This window comes from Callospermophilus lateralis, chromosome 2, assembly GCF_048772815.1.
Source record: "Callospermophilus lateralis isolate mCalLat2 chromosome 2, mCalLat2.hap1, whole genome shotgun sequence".
Classification (NCBI taxonomy): Eukaryota; Metazoa; Chordata; class Mammalia; order Rodentia; family Sciuridae; genus Callospermophilus; species Callospermophilus lateralis.
Window position 1 is genome coordinate 53,978,708 of NC_135306.1, and position 20,149 is coordinate 53,998,856.

At 38.2% G+C, this 20,149-nt stretch overlaps 1 protein-coding gene across 1 annotated transcript in view; it reads left to right on the forward strand.

Moving 5' to 3' along the window:
- Frem1 (FRAS1 related extracellular matrix 1) overlaps window positions 1-20,149 on the forward strand; it is a 124,506-nt gene that overhangs the window by 17,967 nt on the left and 86,390 nt on the right. Inside the window, exons 6-9 of the mRNA XM_076843420.2 lie at window positions 1,777-1,885; window positions 5,804-5,935; window positions 9,844-10,188; window positions 10,857-10,999. Of these exons, the coding sequence (XP_076699535.2) occupies window positions 1,777-1,885; window positions 5,804-5,935; window positions 9,844-10,188; window positions 10,857-10,999 (729 nt within the window). The remainder of the gene's footprint in view (window positions 1-1,776; window positions 1,886-5,803; window positions 5,936-9,843; window positions 10,189-10,856; window positions 11,000-20,149) is intronic.

Genomic DNA, 20,149 nt, shown 5'->3' on the forward strand with positions numbered 1-20,149 from the left:
CACTCAACCACTGAGCCATATCCCCAGCCCTATTTTGTATTTTATTTAGAGACAGGGTCTCACTGAGTTGCTTAGCACCTTGCCATTGCTGAGGCTGGCTTTGACTTGTGATCCTCCTGCCTCAGCCTCCCAAGCCCCTGAGATTATAGGTGTGAGCCATGGCACCCGGCTATTCTTTCTTTAATTTTTTAAAAATTGTCAATGGATCTTTTTATTTTATTTATTTATCTATTTATATGTGGTGCTGAGGATAGAAGCCAGGGGCCCACACATGCAAGGCAAGTGCTCTACCACTTAGCCACAACCCCAGCCCTATACTTAAATTTTTAAAAAATATTTAAAAATATATTTAACGGGATAGCACCTGTAGATTAGGGTTTCTTCAAATCAGCACCATTGACATTTTGGATCAGATAATACTTTGCAGTGAGTGTAGGATATTGGCATCCCTGGCCCTGACCCATTAGATGCCAGTAGCACCCCACCCCATGCAACTATTTGTGAAACCGCAAGTATCTCTAGATGTTCCCAAATATCTCCTGGGGTGGGGTGACACAAAACTGCCCTCAGTTGAGACTCAGTGCTATAAAGTCTCTCCCTTAGAGAAACATTGGAGTGGTCTCATGTTGGACTAAGGGCAGTCTCCTTAGCAAATGAAGGGATACTTCTCCAACATACTTGCTAATTTCAGATTAGTAAATTATATGAAGAAAAATATTTAAAAAAACTGATAAAGTAAGGAACAAAATCTGGGGTCTGAAAAAGTAAAATCAGTTTGTAAAAAAAAAAGAAAAAAGAAAAGAAATAGAGAGTAGAATAGAGAAATTGAGAAGGAGGGATCAAGAGAGGATCATTATCAGGTTCAGAGATCCAGTTGGTTGAGGGGAATAATCTCTAATGCTCCAAAGGACAATAAGATTGTCAACTGTGGTTGACAACATTTGGTTAGATATTTCAATATCTAACTAAAAAATCCTCTAGTAGAGAGGATTTTGCATGTTCCCAATACATAGAAATTATACATTGAAGTGATGTTTATAACAGTAAACCTGATCTGATCATTACACATTGTATACATGCATTGCAGTGTCATAATAATAATAATATATATATGTATAATCGTGTCGATTAAAAATCAAAATATTTAAAACAACAATTAAAAATAGTACCTAGGAGCTGTGGGTATAGCTCCGTGGAAGAGCATCTACCTAGCATGTGTAAGGCCCTGATTTTGATCCCCAGCACTGAAGAAAAAAAAAAAATGGAAAAAAAGTCTTTCATGTGAATATTCTTACAAAATGACTAATAATTTGAAACAGTATAAATGTTCATCATGGACAAATAAAATGTGATATATCCTTACAATGGAACTATTTGCAATTAAAAGGAAAGAACTGTTGACAACATGCTATGACACAAATAAATCTTAAAACATTAAGAGAAAGAAGCTAGGTATGAAGGACCACATGTTGTATGTCTTCATTCAAATGAAATTTCTAGAAAAGACAAATCTATGGAGACTGAAAGCAGATTGCTGGCGCCTGGGTGGGGTAGACGGTGAGGAGAATTGACAGGGATGAGCATAAGGACTTTCTGAGGTGATGGAAATCCTTCTTAACTTTATGTGATGGCTGCACAACTTGGTAAAAGAGAAAGATTCAGGAGCCAAAAGTAGAGTCCATTTTTGCCTCCACCCGTGGGTATGACCCCAGCATTAGTGGTACTTGATAGTTGAACTTCTCAGTGTGTGTTTCCTGTACATCTGTTTGCTTGCAGGTGGAGTTGGAGGTATATGACTTCTTCTTTGGAAGGAGTGTACCCATCACAGTCCATATCTCCATCAGAACAGCAGACACCAACGCCCCCCGGGTGTCCTGGAATACAGGTGAAGCCCAGAATGAGGCAACAGCCAGCAGAGCCCCGAAGAGAGCACCAGAAAGTCATGGGTCAGGAAAGAAGGGTAGTTTTACTCCCAGTTCACGCATGTGATACAGACGTCAGATGGTTAAGGATGTCAGATAGTTGTTTTGTTTTATCCTAGTGGCCAGATGAGAAATTAAAATCCAGTATCCTCATGTCTGAGGCCATATTCTTGCCTCTTGGGGGAGTTGAGCCAAAAGGACACCTTTCAACTGAAAGAAGCAAAAAAAAAGACTCTTTGTGATATTGAACCACAGCTGGACTGAGAGCAAAGGCCCTAACTCAAATTGTTTAGAGGAATGGAAGGAAGGTGCAGACTGGGATGCAGTTTCCTATTTTTATGTTGGGTTGCATAGAAACTCAAATACAAAAATAAGAGCATCAGCTCCTTTAAAAAAAAAGACTTTGCTTCTCCATACTAAATGGACTCATAATGTGATGTATGTACTTAGGTCAGATGTAAATGTGAGTGTAAATGAAGGTTTTCCCTTTATCACTAATACCATTAATAGCATTCAAAATATGTGTCTAAGGATGCATTAGGGGGAACATGTCTATGACTTAAATACTCAGGTGGCAGCTTAACCACATTACCGTGTGTGTGTGTGTGTGTGTCTGTGTGTGTGTGTGTCTGTGTGTGTGTACACCTTTATATATTTTGAAATTTTCTGTTATTATTTCCCTGAAGAGTTTATCCATTCTATTAGTCTGCATCTCACAGCCCTCCTTAGTTCCAATGATTCTTAAATTTGGTCTCTTCATGTTGTTCCACAGTTCTTGTATATTCTGATTGTGGTTACTTATTTTATTTTCTTTCTTGCTGTCTGAATGTTCAAGGTTGGCCACTTTGTCATCCAGTTCTGAGATTCTATCTTCACCATGGTCTACTCTACTAGAAAGACTTTCAGCTGAATATTTTATTGACTTATTGTGTCTTTCATTTCCAAGACTTCGGTTTGGTTCTTTTTCAATATTTCTATCTCCTTATTGAGTGTCTCATTCATAGTCTGTACTGACTTCCTTAATTCATTTAGTTGTTTTTCTGTGTTCTCTTGGAATTCATTAATCATTTTTATAGTGATTAATTTTAATTAATTTATAGTGGTTATTTTGAGTTCCTTATCCAATTTTTCCTCTACTTCAGTATTTTGGGGCTCATTTGCTGATAAATTATGAACTTTTGTGTTAGCTTATTTTTTCATATTTCTTGTATTCCTGTGTTGGGCTTTATGCATCTGTTGGAGGGATTTTTCTTCCACTCTTACATGTGGGCCTTCTTAGGACACAGTCTTCACTTGCCAAGGTGTCCTGGAGTGATCTAGATGGAGACCCCTCATAGGTGTGGTCAAGATGGCTCCCACCCCAACTCTCTGTGGCCAGATGGGAAACATGGGAGACTTTTCAACCACCAGTGCACAGTACATCCTCTAAATAAGCCAAGGACAGGGTGCTTTCGTGATCTCAAATGTTTCTATACTAAATCTGTCCATTATATTCCTTTCTGTGTCCTTTGTCCCTCTGTGCTGAACCAGTACCACTGCTGCTGCTGTAGCTGCTGCTGCAACTGGTGTGGTTCCAATGTACTCTTTCTTCTTTGTTCAATGTACCCAAATTTCTGAGTCTCTAAGACACTCTGACCGTCCAATATTGAGTTTTAGTGAAATCCCTCTTTCACTCAACTGACAAAGAGGTGGTACTCCTGTTGCTTGAATCCCACAGAGTGACTAGGGATGCAGTCTTCCTCTAGTCCACCATCTTGAATCCTCCACATGTATCTATATGTGTGAATTTTAATAGAAATGGAGAACATTGGCTGAGAGGCCATGGTTTATAAATCTGGCTCCATGTCCCCCTGTACCTCTGATGAAGGATAATGAGAGAAAGGAAGGAATTGTTTACCTGAAGTTTAGGAATAATCACATATTACCTAGATCATTGCTTGAGTGTGGAGATGGGATAGTCTATATGTATGTGGTTGTTGAGGGAGCTCCAGGTCTAGTTTGGGCTACTTTGGGAATTTAGAATTCTTGTTAAAATGAATTTTTACTTATTATAAACTTAGGGCTTGCCATCTTTGAACATTTGGAGAACACATTAAATAGAATATACTGTGAAGGTATACCTACAGTACTGTCTTGCTATATAGATTTATACTCTTCTTTGATGCTTGTCTGCTGTGTCCTATGATGTCTTTCATGTGCTGCACTGTGTACTTGTGGCTTCAAAATCGTTACTAAATTCAATCCCTAGTGCCACCAAAGGAAAAAGAGAGAGAAAAGAAAACACCGTATACCAGTCATGGAAGTTCTTTTAGACATGTGCTGTCCATCTTCCCTTCTTCCTTTTCTCCCCTCTCCCTTTTGCCTTCCCTCTCCCCACTTGTTTCCTTTCTCTCTTTCTTCTCTTTCCCCCTTCCCTTTCTGTTTCTTCTTTTTTTCCTTTCTTCCTCTCTTTCTCTTCCTTCTCTTCCCTTTTCTCTTTTTTCCTTTCCTTTATATATTGTATGCTTTAGCTTATTTTCCCTAGAAAAGAGACCCTGAGGCAGATCATATGTACTAACCTTACACTGAAAGTCAGACTAAGGGGAAAGCAAATAAACATGGTGTATTAGTCAGCTTTCAGTCACTATAACAAATACCTGAGATAATCAACTTATAAAAATAGAAGGTTTATTTTGACTCTGCTTTGGAGGTTCTAGTCCACAATTGAGGGGCCCCATTGTTTGGACCTATGGTGAGGTAGCATATCACGGTGGGAACATATGGTAGAACAAAACTGTTTACCTCATAGTCAGGGAGAAAAAAAAAAAAAGGAAGAAGAGATTAGGGTCCCACACTATTCTTCAAGGGCATGCTACCAATGACCTAAAAGCCTCTCATTAGGCCCCACCTCTTAAAGGTTTCATCAGTTTCCAATAGCACCACCCTGAGGACTAAGCCTTTAACAGAGGGGCCTTTGGAGCATGTCAAGATTCGCAGAACAGAAGGCGATATGATTGAGCTGGTTCCAACTTTTCAGCTAAAGTAGATTGCTCTGTAGTGCTACTGTCTCCTGGGAGCAGATGGAACCACACATCTGAGTTGAAGGCAGGGAGGGTAAAGGTTGGACAAGCTGTCAGTACCCAACCGTATTGGGCTGTTTGATGATGCCACAGCTCCCTGTCTGTAACCTGAATGTTTAGTCCAGAATATATATTGTTCTTGCTCTGATCAGCAAACAAATCTTTCTCCACAGATTTCCTCTGGCATATTGGGTTCAAGAAGAAAGTTTTATTTTAATCCTTCAGTTACAAAATCCCCTTCCTTAATATAATCTAAACTTTGCAAAGTTTCTGGCACTTCACATCTAACACTGTTGAGCACCCTCAGGCACAATAGCTCTGTACATGCATCTGAACCACTTTACTGCAGGCTGTGCATGTTCTCATAAATTATGTCTCTTGCCTACTTAAAATATCTGAATACAACCTTTGAGAAATTCCCTATGGAAATTTTTGAACTTGAGACCACTGTGAACATATCTCTTCTTTCTTTCAGTAGTTTTGGCATCATCATGTTTCTTAAGGATTTATCGTGGGGATGGGGATGTCACTTAGTGGTAGGGTGCTTGCATAGCATGTATGAGTTTGGGTTTGACTCCCAGCATTGAAAAAAGAATAAAAAAATAGGATACATCTTAAGGAACCAGTTCTTATATTGAAATTAATAGTACTAAAATATATTACTAGAAGCAAAAATCTATGGAATATAGCTGGAATGGTTTCTTTAAAAGCATCTGAAATATGATTTTTCAGTTTCATAAGTAGATTTTCTTAGTTTTTCCTTAAGCAGGAATGTTGGATGCCACAGGACTTCCCGAGACATTTTTCTGCTTACTCTTGCAGGTCTGAATCTCCTGGAGGGACAGTCTCGGGCTATCACTTGGGAACAGTTTCAGATTGTTGACAATGATGACATTGGTGCCGTCCAGTTGGTCACTGTTGATGGCCTGCATCACGGACAGCTTACAGTGAGAGGTGAGTGTCTACCTGCATACCTAGAAAAGAACCCAAGAAGGATTTTCTTCCTCTCCTTCCTCTTCCTCCTTTTCTTCCGCTTCCTCTTCAGTTTCACAGTATTGAGGATTGAACTCAGGGATATTCTACCACTGAGCTACGTCCCCAGTCTTTTTTATTTTAGTTGAGACAGAGACTTGCTAAGTTGCCAAAGCTGGCCTTGAACTTGCCATCCTCCTGTGTTAGTCTTTTGAGTAACGGGCATACTCCACTATACCTGGCTCAAGAAGTATTTTCTTCAAAAACAAATTGTATTGGAGAGGACTCATGTAGCATCTCTTGGGCTCCATTTCTAAGTGAAATTGTCATGTCCAAAAAATCTGGAAATCTTGAGCTCAGGAGTAGGATGCTAAAATCAAGGTATAAGCATTAATGAAGGGTATTGTGTGCTTGGCTTATTATTTAAATCTCAGTTTTGACTTCTGGATGTCATATAGAACTCTGTCAAGATATCTTCTTCACTAATGTTTTTATCCAGTTGGATTACAAAATATTTTCCTGCTTCAAAGAAATACACTGCAAAACAAAAATCTTGTTTATTTAAATACTTCAATAATAATGATGTTAATATGTTATTATCACTAGTTACCACAGTTTAAAATAAATGAATTTATATTTATAAGGATGATAGTTAACAAGATAGTAGCCCTAATTAAGATGATATTCATACTTTATGACAAAAAAATATGTTCTTTATAATGAGCTCAGAGGATTTGATTTCATTAGCCTCTTAGTTTGCCTAACTGTAAAGAAAGGAGGTAGGTCTCATTTATCACCATTTGTCATTAGGGAATTTTGAAATTTACAAAATGATAAATTATGATAAATTCTCCTGTCAAATCTCAGGATAGTGGGAGGCCAGTTTAAATGTGGGTATGTCAGTTAGAGGGGGTGTTCAGTTGCATGTAAAAGTAACCCAATTATATTGGCTTAATAATTAGATTTATTTTCTTCATGTCTTCCAGATTGGAAGAGATAGAAGGCCAATGAAATAAATCATGGCATTTCAGTTTGTTTCTTTAGCAAGTTTCCAGGAGCCCAATATGACAACTTTCACTTCTGCCTTCTCACCTAGTTATGCCACATATAACCCATTGTCACAATGGAACCTGAAACTTATTCAAATGGTTATATTGCCATGTCAAACAAAACTGGGATTCTAGGAGTGAGGAAGAAGCAGAAAGTGGTTACTAGGCAAGGAAATAGTAATGTCCATTGTTACATTAGGTGTTTAATCATTTATTCTTCTGAGGTCTTTAATGCAGCCGTGTGGTGCGAAGAGAGTAATAGGGTGCACCTGCCACTGAGAATTGTTATAGTCAGTGCAGAAAACAAAGCACTGTTTATTAACTCCAAATAAATTACATTGGGTGTAGCAGTGTTTTAGTCAGCTTTTTCACTGCTGTGACTAAAAGACCCAACCAGAACAACTGTAGAGGAGGAAAAGTTTATTTGAGGGCTCACAGTTTCAAAGGTCTCAGTCCACAGATAGCCCACTCCATTCCTCAGGGCTCCAGATGAGGTTGAACAACATGGCAGAAGAGTGTGTTGGAGGGAAGCAACTCACATGATGATCAAAAAGCAGAAAGAGCAATCTCCACTGGACAGATACAAATATATTCCTCAAAGCCATGCCCCCAATCTCCACCTCCTCCAGCCACACCTTAAAACACTTCAATTACCACTCAGTTAATTCCTATCAGGGGATTAATTCACTGATTGGATTACAACTCTCACAGCCCAATCATTTCTCCTCTGAACCTTCTTGTGTTGTTTCACACATGAGTTTTTGGGGAACACCTCACATCCACACCGTAACAGCAGTCCACATTTGCAATGATGTTCTTGGATCAGAGAAGGTAGAAAGTAGTCATTTATTTTGTCATTAATCGTTTACTTGTGGGAGATATTATGCAAAGCATTCTATATGCTTTGTCTCACTGAGTATAATTTCAACTTTATGAAATGAGATATTATTAGGATTCCTATTTTACAAACGGGGAATCTGTGACTTAGAGAAGTTGACTCATCTGCAGTCAAACCCTAGAAAGTGGCAGAACTAGGATTTGAACCATTGTATTTGATATTAGAGCTGTTGCTCTTGACCCTTAAGCCAGTGACTCTCAAACTTGAACATGCATTAGATTCCCAAGAAGGACTTGATTAGACACAGATCATTATGTCCCATCTGCTGAATTAATGATTCAGTAGGTCCAGGGCAGAGCCTGAGAATGTGCATTTCTAATAGTTTCCCAGATAGTGCTGATGCTGTTGGTTTGAGATCCCTCCTACAGGAACTGCTGCCAGGCAGAATACCAACAATAAATTGGAGAGTAAACAGTGTTTATTATAGGCTCTCTATTGTTTAGGTTCTCTCATCCTTGCTACAAAACACAGGTAGGAATTTGTATTACTAACATCAGTGATCTCCAGAGAAAACCAATAGGATGTTTATCAGTACATACAAGAGAAGATTCATTAAGGGAATTGGCTTATGCAATTATGGAGACTGAGAAGTATCATGATAATGCTGTTGGAGAACCAGAAAGGCCCAAGGAATAATTCAGTTCTAACTCAAGTTCCAAGAACAAGGGCAGCTGATGGTGTAACTCCCAATCCAAGGCCAAAGGCCTGAGAAGCAAGGAGGATTTTGGCAGGGGGAGACGGGAGATTGGCTGGCAGGAGTTACAGAGTCTGAAGGTCCAAGGCCCAAGAACCAGGATCTCTGATGTTGGAGTGTAGAAAAAGGTGGATGTTCCTACACGAGAGAGAGAGAGAGAGAGAGAGGGGGGGGGGGGGGAGAGATCACCGTTCCTCTGCCATTTTGACTTATTCTGTCCTCAACAGATTGAATGATAACCACCCACACTGATGAGGACAGATCATTGCTCAGACTACTGATTTAAATACTAATCTCTTCCAGAAATACCGTCCTCACAGAAATATGCAGAAATAATGTTTGTTTTTTAACAGATATCTGGGCATCCCTTAGGCCAGTTAAGTTGGCATTTAAAGTTTACTGTCACAGTATAGTTATCCCTGTTTTACAGATGAATCAAATAAATAGCTTGCCCCAATGATATGGTGTCCCAGAGCCCTGCTGAACAATCCACAGACAGTCCCTGACTTAGGATGCTTTTTTGAGTGGTTTGTTGGAGCTGTTAAAGGCATGAGAGAGAGGGAGAGAGAGAGAGAGAGAGAGAGAGAGAGAGAGAGAGAGAGAGAGAGAGAGAGGAGAGAGAGAGAGGAGAGAGAGAGACTGACTCTGAAATAAAGATACTGGCGATTGAACTCCAAGTGCTCTACCACTGAACTACATCCCCAGACCATTTCTTAAATTTTATGTTGAGCTAGGCGTGGTGGCTCATTTCTGTAATCCCAGCAACGCAGGAGACTGAGATAGGAGGATTGCAACTTTGAGGCCAACCTCAGCAATTCAGCAAGAACCTGTCTCACAATAAAAAACAAATAATTAAAAAGGGCTGGGAATGTAGTTCAGTGGTAAAGTGCTGCTGAGTTCAATCCCCAGTGCCATTTTTAAAAATTTTGAGACAGGGTCTTGCTAAGTTGCTGACATTGGCCTTGAACTTGTGATCCCCCTGCCTCAGCCTTTCAAGTTGCTGAGATTAACAGATGTGTACCAACATGGCTGGTCTAAAGGAGTTTTTGATTTATGATATTTTTGGCTCGTGATGGCTTTACTGGTGCATAATCCCACTGTAAGTCAAGGAGCATCGGTGCCGTCTCTCCCAGCCAGGGAGGTCAGGCAGCACCTCTTTCCTTCACACCTCTCCTGCGGTGAAGCCTTCCTCACAGCAGCTGCCTCTGGGCTCCCTTGCCCTCGGCTTCATCTCTGCTGTCTCCTCCAGGGGGGAAAGGATTTCTCTTCACTGTGGCTGACCTTCAGACCGGAGTTGTTCGCTATCACCACGACGACAGCGACTCCACTAAAGACTTTGTGGTCTTCAGGATCTTCGATGGTCATCACAGCACCCGGCACAAGTTTCCTATCAACATCTTGCCCAAGGATGACAGTCCCCCGTTCCTCATAACCAATGTTGTGATTGAACTGGAGGAAGGACAGACCATCCTGGTGCAGGGTTCCATGCTGAGAGCCTCAGACATGGACTCCAGTGACGACTACATCTTCTTCAACATCACAAAACCCCCGCAGGCTGGAGAGATCATGAAGAAGCCAGGGCCAGGGCGGATAGGTAAGTTCTAGGCAGTTAAGATTGAGTGGAACCGATTCTTCAATAGAGAACGTTCTGCGCTCCTGTGAGTTTGTTGAAATTGTGTCCCAGAATACCTTGTGCCAAGGTAGACATCATATGTGTAAAGTAAAATACTATTATAATTCCCATTTTTTTAGATGGGAAGGCTGAGACTCGGAGAAATTAATATAGCTAAGGTTGTGCATCTAGAAAATTCTAGAGCTAAGCCTCAAGGTAACCACTGCACTATGAAAAGTTAAGTTAGCAAGCAAAGTGACAGAACAGATAAGTCCAAAGGGAGACATTACGCCTGTTCTAGATGATTGACACATACTGATAATCATTTTATAAGTACTTCTTGAAGTAGGTAGGCCAGAGGTTTGACCAAATAGGAATTGAGTAAGTAATGTTACTTGGTTCTTTTGAAGTAAGACTATGTTTCTTGAAATATTTTTCCAGTGGTAGCTTTTCTACATATTAAGAGACAGGTAGACATTTTAGCTTGACTGTATTGTTATTTATAAGCTTTGATTAAAAAAAAAAACAAAACATTTAAGCTGATTCTTTGAGTGCATATAACCTACTAAGCAGAGAAGACTTGGGGAGGTAAGTCCCATACCATTGTGCCCAGACACCTAAAAGTGTGTGGTATTTTGTGGACCCGTTAGGCTATCCTGTCTCTGGCTTTCTTCAGAGGGATCTGTTTAATGGGATCATTTATTATCGTCACTTCGGTGGAGAAATCTTTGAAGATTCTTTCGAATTTGTCCTGTGGGATAGCCACGAACCTCCAAATCTCTCAGTGCCACAGGTAAGAAACTATTTCTGAACACTTATCCAATGTCTTCTACATAGTTATCAGCTCTGTGAGTTGTCTTTAGAAAGTATGCAAAAACAGGTTGTGAGGCTCAAAGTTTGAGAAGCAATGGATTAAGCAAAATAAGTCAGGTTTCTTTGCAATGTGACTACTTAAGCTTTTTGGGGGGAGGGGGTATGGGAGATTGAACCCAGGGGCACTCAAGCACTGAGTTGCTTAGCACCCCACTGTTGCTGAGACTGGCTTTGAACTTTCAATCCTCCTGCCTCAGTCTCCTGAGCCACTGAGATCACAGGCATGCACTACCATGCCTGCCTGAGTACTTTCTTTTTAAAGAGTTTTGTGATTGTCTATGAATTCAACATTACTTAATTTTGGGACCCTTTTATATAAAACATCTTGAAAACTTTGCTTGCTTCCTGACATTCAAGAAAATACTTATCTCAGTTAAAATATAAACTCTTGAGTTAGACTGCACAAGTTTCCTCCTGATCTTGATACTAACTGGGCAACCTGTGCTCTTTTTTCCTTGTATGTAAAACAGGTAATAATAGAATCTTACTTACAGAATTATTGTGAGAGTGTGACATAATAATTAGGCCGGTGTGGGCTTATCTGAGCCTAGCACCTGTGGAAAGTCAGAAACCAGGAGCATTTTGCCCAGGGGAACATAGGTTAGAGAGGCTGGAGAGAGCTGGGCTCTTCCCAGCTCTGTGAGTCCTGTGGCTCATGGGGACTGATGGGGCTGGTTTTAGTGGGTTAGAAGGTTAGAAAAGAGAGTGTGAGGCCTTTTTTCTCTCAGCTCACACAGCCAGCTGGTCCAGCACCCACTGGGTTCCTGGGGCCCCTGGGGCTGGCATTCGCTGGGTCCTGGCCCCAACCTAGTCCCTTACTCCCTCCCAAGTCTGGCATCCACTGGTCCCTGGGAACTGCCAGGTCTGGCATCAGTCTGGCATCAACAGGCTCTCAGGCTCCCCAGTCCACAGTGTCCCAGCCTCAATCCCTTCCTGGCCCCCAACCCAGCCCATTGCTCTGAGATTAGGCCCACAGCATAGCCATGGGCCCACAGCTCTGCATGCCAGGCCACTGCTTCACCACCAGACCCACCTGGTCTAGCACACAGCTTCATGGCTGGCCCGTAGATACTGGGCCTGACCCACCTGGTGCAGAACAGGTAGGCCCCTGATATGGCTGGGCCCCAACTTGCCCCACATGCTGCTTAGTTGTCAGGCTCGCCCAATCCAGCATACAGCCTCACAGGATCCAGTGCCAGGCCCAGATCCACCTGCCACCTGGATGGGCCAGCTGCTTTCCTATCCACCCATAGTCCAGGTTCCCCAGCACACCACTTTACCTCCACTCTGCAGCCTGGCCTACCTACACTATTCTCCCAAGAAGAGAAATTAGAAAGTCTTAAACCCCAACCTTCAACATGGTGAGTAACACAATAAAAGGAAGGATGCACAACCCATGGCTCATACCTCAAGAAGAAATGAAAAGAAAACCAGGTGGGCACAGTCAGTGAACACATGTGCTTACTGACTATTTTGTTCACCATAGTAGATACAACTCCTTAAATTCTTAATGTTTCACCAAGATCAATTGATTAATCTATCTATCTATCTATCTCTATCTTTTTTTTCTTTTTTTGGTTCTTGTGACTTGTTTGTCATGGCAGTAGTTCTGTGTTGCCTTTTGATTTGAAGTTTCCATATTGAACTTTTGTTTTATTTGAAGGTATACTGACTGATTCAAGAACTCTTACACATATTTATACTTGTTTCTCCTCATTTCTAGCCTTGTTTTTCTTTTTTCTTCTTTATTTCATTTTTTCCCCAAAGGTGTTACTTTTTCATGTTCTATATTTTAAGGGTTATGACTTAGGATTAACTTGTTCGGATTTTGTTTCATATCATTTTTATCACTACTCTCTCTCTCTCTCTCTCTCTTGTCTCCCCTTCTCATTTCTCTATTCCTCATATCCAAATTCCATTCTCTCTTTCCTCCTTTATATTCTTCTATTTTTCATCCCCTTTCAGACTAACAGCATATCCTAAGTTATCACTGCATCTGTCCTATTTACCCTTTGAAATTGCAAACACTTTTTTACCCTCCTTTCTTTTCTTCTTTCCTTATACTCAACTCTATCCTTAACACTTCTTAATACTACTTGAGGTACATAATGTCTACCCCTACCACCAATGACAAGCAATAATCAATACAGCAGAAGGCAAAGACAATATCTATTGTTTGATTTAAGCCAGACATAATACGTGATTATGAACTGTTTTTACTGATGGAAATTGCTGATCCCACTATTCCTACATATTATACCAATAACACTAGATATCAAAATAGGAACTAGACATCAAAATAGGACCTACTCTACTCCTATATATTGTCTGCATACATTGTTACTGTCACCCCCCTCACCAATCTGTGAGGTACTAGATTGGGACACTATAAACCCATAAGGTAGAAACTCTGCAGCATCAGATCCATCCAGATAGATGGGTAGATATACAAACGATATAAAAATCAAGGGAACAAACCATCCCAAACAACACAAACTACCTCAACAGTAGACTCCATTGATACCACAGTGTAGGAAATGTCAGAAATATAGTTCAGAAAGTTCATGATTAAACTGATCTGTGAGATAAAAGATGATGTAAGAAATGAAATCAGAGAGAAAGTACAATAAGTAAAAGATCACTTCAACGAGGAAATAGAGATCCTGAAGAAGAATCAGTCAGAAATCCTTGAAATGAAGATAACAATAAACAAATTAAGAATTCAATTGAAAGCATCACCAATACACTAGGCAACCTGGAAGACAGTTTCAGGCAAAGAAGAAAAAATATATGATCAAGAAGATAAAGTTGAACATGGGATAAAATGTTAAGAGACCATGAAGAGAAATTTCAAGCAATATGGGATAACATGAAAAGACCCATTAAGATTTATCAGGATAGATGAATGCTTGGAGATTCAAACCAAAGGAATACATAATCTTTTCAGTGAAATAATGTTTAAAAATTTCCTAAACCTTAAGAATAAAATGGAAAACCAAATGCAGGAAGCTTACAGGACCTCAAATAGACAAAATTATAACAGACCCACACCAACGCACACTGTGAAAATGCCTACCATAGGGTTTCTATCCTCATATCAGATAAAGTGGACTTCAAACCAAAGTTAATCAGAATAAGGATAGAATTTTAAAGCCTTCCAAAGAAAAGTGACAGGCAAAATTTACAGGGAAACCAATTTGAGTCTCAGCTGGTTTCTTAACCCAGACCCTCAAAGCTAGAAAGTCTTAGAATAATATATTCTAATCTCTGAAAGAAAATGGATGCCAACAAGAATACCAACTCAGTAAAATAAGCTTCAGAATTGGTTACAAAATAAAAACCTGTCATGATGAACAAAAGTTAAAAGAATTCACAACCAGAATGCCTGCACTACAAAATATACTCAATAAAGTATTTCATGAAGAAGAAATGAAAAATAAAAGTGAAAACCAGCTACATTAGAAGCATAATCAATCAAAGGAGATACTAATTCAAATTAAAAATAAATAAATTAAAATCACAGGGAATAAAATCATATCTCAATAATAACATTGAATATAAATGGCATAATTCATCAACAAAAGACACAGATTGGCAGATTGGATTAAAAAGCAAGACCCAATAATATGTTATCACCAAGACACTCACCTCATAATCAAAGACATTCACAGACTGTGTAAAAGGATGGGGGAAAACGTATCATCCACATGGATCTTGCAACTGAGCAAGGGTTTCTATCCTCATATCAGATAAAGTGGACTTCAAACCAAAGCTAATCAGAAGGGACCAAAAAGATCATTTCTTACTGCTTAAGGAAACCATACATCAACAAGACATAATAATTGTAAGTGTCTATGTCCCAAACAGTGGAGCACCTACATACATCAAACAAACCCTTTTCAATTTCAAGAATAAAATAGACCACAACACAATAATACTTGGTTACTTTAACTTGCATCTCTCATCACTAGATACATCCTCCAAACAAAAACTAAATAAAGAAGCTATAGAACTAAAAAATACAATTAATAATTTAGACTTAACTGACAAATGTAGAATATTTCATCCATTAAGGACTGAAAGCACTTTCTTCTCAGAAGTACATGGATCCTCTATAAAACAGACCATATTTTAAGGCCACAAAGCAACTCTTAGAAAATACAAAAAACAAAATCAAAAACAAACCCAAAAACTAGAGGTAATACCTTACATTCTATCAGATAATAATAGAATGAAATTAGAAATCAACATTGAAATAAAAAATAGAAGCTACTCTAACAACTGAAGACTAAATGATTCACTATTGAATGACCAGTAGATAGTAGAAAAAAATGAGGGGTGAAATAAAAAAAATATTCAGAGGTAAATGAGAATCATGACACAACTTGTCAAAATCTCTGGGATACTATGAAGGCAGTTCTAAGAGGAAAGTTCATTTTACTGGGTGCATACTTTAAAAGAATAGAATGTCACCAAATAAATAACCTAACATTACATTTCAAAGCCCTATAAAAAGAAAGACAAATCAACAGTAAAAGCGATAGAAGATGGGAAATAATTAAAATCAGAGCACAAATCAATGAAATTGAAACAATAATAACAAAACAACTCAAAAAATAGACAAAACAAAAAGTTGGATTTGGAAAAAATAAACAAAATTGATAAACTCTTAGCCAAGCTAATGGAAAAAAAAGAGAGAAAACTCAAACCACTAAAATTTGTGGTGAAAAGGAAATATCACCATGGATATTATTAAAATACAGACAATAATCAGAAGCTACTTTGAAAATCTGTACTCCAATAAAAGAAAATCTTGAAGACACTGACAAATTTCTAGAGACATATGACCTATCCAAATTGAATCAATGGGATATAGAAAATTTAAACAGATCAATTTCAAGCAATGAAATTGAAGATAGCATAAGAAGCTTACCAACACAGAAAAGCCCAATACCAGATGTATTTTCAGCTAAGTTCTACCAGACCTCCAAAGAAGAACTTACACCAATACTCCTCAAATTATTCTATGAAATAGAAAAAGAGGGAGTCCTTCCAAACTCATTCTATGAGCTAGTTTCACCCTGATACCAAAACCTGACAAAGACACCTCAAGGAAGGAACTCAGACAATATCCCTGATGAACATGGATGCAAAAATTCTCATTAAAATACTGGCAAATCATATACAAAAACATATAAAAAGGTGGTGCACCATGATCAAGTGAGGTTCATTCCAGGGATGCAAAGATGATTCAATATATGGAAATAAAGAAATGTAATTCATCACATCAATAGACTTAAAGACAAGAATCACATGATTATCTCAACAGATGCAGAAAAGTTTCACAAAATTCAGCATTCATTCATGTTCAAGACACTAGAAAAACCAGAGATAGTAGGAGCATCCTTAACATTGTAAAAGGTACACTAAACCTCTGCCCAATATCATTCCAAATGAAGAAAAATTGGATGTATTCCCTCTAAAAACTGGGACAAGACATCTATTAAATATTGTCCTTGAAACCCTAGCCAGAGCAATTACTAGGAAAATATTAAAGGGATACAAATAGGAAAAGAAGAGCTTAACTTATCCCTGTTTGCAGATGACATTATTCTGTATTTAGAAGAAATATAAAAATTTCAAAAAACCTCCACCAAAAAGCTTCTTGAACTCAGAAATAAATTCAGCAAAGTAGCAGGATATAAAAATTAACAGTTGTAAATCAATTGCATTCCTATACACCCATGGTGAATCAGCTGAAAGAGAGAAATCAGGAAAACTATTCCATTCACAATAGCCTCAAAAAAAAAAACCAAAAAACCAAAAAACAAAAAAAACAACTTTCAAATAACAACAACGACAACAACAAAAAACTTGGGGATCAATCTAAAAAAGGAGGTGAAAGACCTCTACAATGAAAACTACAGAATGCTAATGAAAGAAATTGAAGAAGGTCTTAGAAAATGGAAAGATTTCTCATTTTCTTGGGTAGGCAGAATTATTTTTTTAAAAAATTTTTTAGTTGTATATGGACACAATAACTTTATTTTTATTTGTTTATCTTTATGTGATGCTGAGGGCTTCACACATACAAGGCAAGCGTTCTACCACTGACTATAACCCCAGCCCTGATAGGCAGAATTAATATTGTCAAATGACCATACTACCCAAAGTGCTACACAGATTTAATACAATTCCCATTAAAATTCCAGTGATGTTCTTCATAGAAATAGAAAAAACAATCATAAAATTCATTTGGAAAAACAGGAGGCCAAGAATAGCCAAAGCAGTCCTTAGTGAGAAAAGTAATGCAGAAGGCATCATGAAACAAGACTTCAAATTATACTACAGGAATATAGTAAGAAAAATGGCATGGTGTTGACACAAAAATAGAATAGGCCAGTTATCCTACTCCTTGGTGTATATCCAAAGGACTTGAAATCAGCTTACTATAGTGATGAAGCCACATAGATTATACCCAATGTATATATAATATGTCAAAATACATCCTACTGTAATGTGTATATAAAAACAACAAATAAAACAATCAAGGACAGCCAAAATTAAGTAAACATCTACTATATATGGCATTTTGTGCCAAGAATTTTATACCTATTATCTTCAAAGGTAACATGTTTATGGATGGAAGCAAATCTCAAACCTGTTCTAGAATGACTGCTGAAAGCATGTGTCTTGTTTGTCATATGATATCTTCTCATAATTTCACAGTCACTGAGATTAGCTAATGTACAGATGATTGAGCTATTGATCTGTCTGCTAAGATGATTTAATGGAAGGAGATGATAAGAAAGAATGATGTCAGGGAGCTTTGAAATTGAGGGATATCCACTATTCCTTTTAAGATGGATTGAGGAATGAATAAAACTCTCAGTTCATCTTCCTTTGGACTAACTAGTCAAATACTTTTCAAATAACAGCCCTTTCTTTTCATCACTATATTATACTGCATTTCTTTGTTAATTTTTTTTGATTCCTTAATTGACTTGATAAATTAAAATGGAAATTATTAATAGGATTTATTTCTTAATCCTTTGTATCTTTTCAACCTGAGTTAGAACACCATATTACTTTCAGAAGACTCTGTGTCTTTTTAAAAGTAAATCTTTAGGACTTCTCCTTTTCCTTTTTTGGTACCAGGGATTGAACCCAGGGGTGCTTACCCACTGAGCCACATCCCCAGCCTTTTTTATTTTTTATTTTGAGACAGGATCTTGCTGATTTGCTCAGGACCTTGACAAATTGCTGAGGCTGGCTTTGAATTTATGATCCTCCTTCAGCCTCCTGAGCGTTGGGATTACAGGTGTGCACCACCATACCCAGCTGACTTCTTTTATCTTCTTTTGTTGCTGCATATTTTATACATCATGGTGTCATATGCACAAATATGAATGTGAGATATCTCTGCAGTAAGGTCCAAGGTAATAGAAACAATCAAAGAGAATTATTTCTAAGTCTGGTCAAATAAACCAGATTAAACTTTGTAGATCTGCTTATATAAGTTTATCCCTATGATGGATAAATTTTTAAAGAGGTCATAATAACATTTTCATCTGCTTCCTTCTTTAAATTATTTTATATGTGTGTGTATATATGTATTATATATACATATATATGATTTATATATATAAATATAATAATAATAATTTTTCTTTGGTAGTACTGGGGATAGAATCCAGGGGCACTTTACCACTGAGCTAAATCCCCAGCCTTTTTATTTTATTTTGAGACAGGGTCTCACTCAGTGAGGGATTTGCCAAGTTGCTGAGGCTGGCCTGGAATTTGCTATCCTCCTGCCTCAGCCTCCCAAGTTGCAGGGTTTACCTGCATGCATCAGTGTTCCAGCCCTACTTCCTTCTTAACTTATTTTAAGAGACAGACAAGTCTACACATTTGTTCTGTCTTTATGTACCACATATCCTCTGGCTCCCAAATAAGTTGGCTGTCTGTCTGTTTTGCATTCACAAATTCAACCAACTGAAGATAGAGAATATTAGAAAAAGAATTGGATCTGTACTGAAAATGTAGACTATTTTTTCCTCATTATTATTCTCTAAACAATACTACTAGTATTTATACCCTATTAGATATGATAAGAAATCTAGAAATGATTTGAAGCTTATGGGAGGATGTGCCTAACTTTTATGAAAATACCATTCTATTTTATATAAGGGACTTGAACATCCACAGATTTGTCATCCGTGAGGGGTCCAGGAGCCTGTTCTCTGCAGATACCAGAGGATGACTATTTCTCTAGCTTACACTTGTGTATGTCCTCACCTTCATCTGACACCACTACATGTCTATCTCAACAGCATCTTAAAGTCACCTTGTTAAAAAACACTTAGTGTCTTTCCCTAAAAATTTGGCACAAACTACTATACCTAGAAGGGTGGGCAAAAGACCCTGGAAGTAGTTCACAAGAGTGAGAAATAATTCTGAATATTCTCAAAGGAAGAAGCAAAATAACAATCAGGCAGGAATCAGAGTTTAGGGCAGAGGAAGGATCATGAATTCAGGCCTATAAGAAAGTCAGGTGCCAGCTGGGAGAATATTATATTGGAGCCTGAATTTGAGGCCAAGGTCAGACTATGTCATTTTGAATACTGATTTTTCACTTTCTGATTATGTTCCGGTTCCTTACAAGTCTGTGTGTGCTTGTGTCTACAAGTGGACTGCAGGGAGTTGGGGGAATATAGCAGGCAAAGGGCCTAGGGATCGGCTTGAGCACTAGTTCTCCACTCTTTGCCAGGGAATGGGTGTTTAATAATGTCTTTTGTTACAACCAGATTTCAGTACAAAGAGAATGCTTTATTTCTCTGTGGATTTTGTTAAAATAGGATTTTTGTCACCCACAGACACACACACAATAATTGTTTGAACATGCATAAATATTTAAAGAAACATCAACTTAGGCAATCATAAAGCATGTTGAAAAATGTGCCCACCAAGAATTACTACAGGGGTATAAAAAGGCATGGTTGTACATTCTTTTTACATAAAGAATACGTTGGAGAATAAATTAGCATGGAAAATGGTCTCTTTGAAGGCA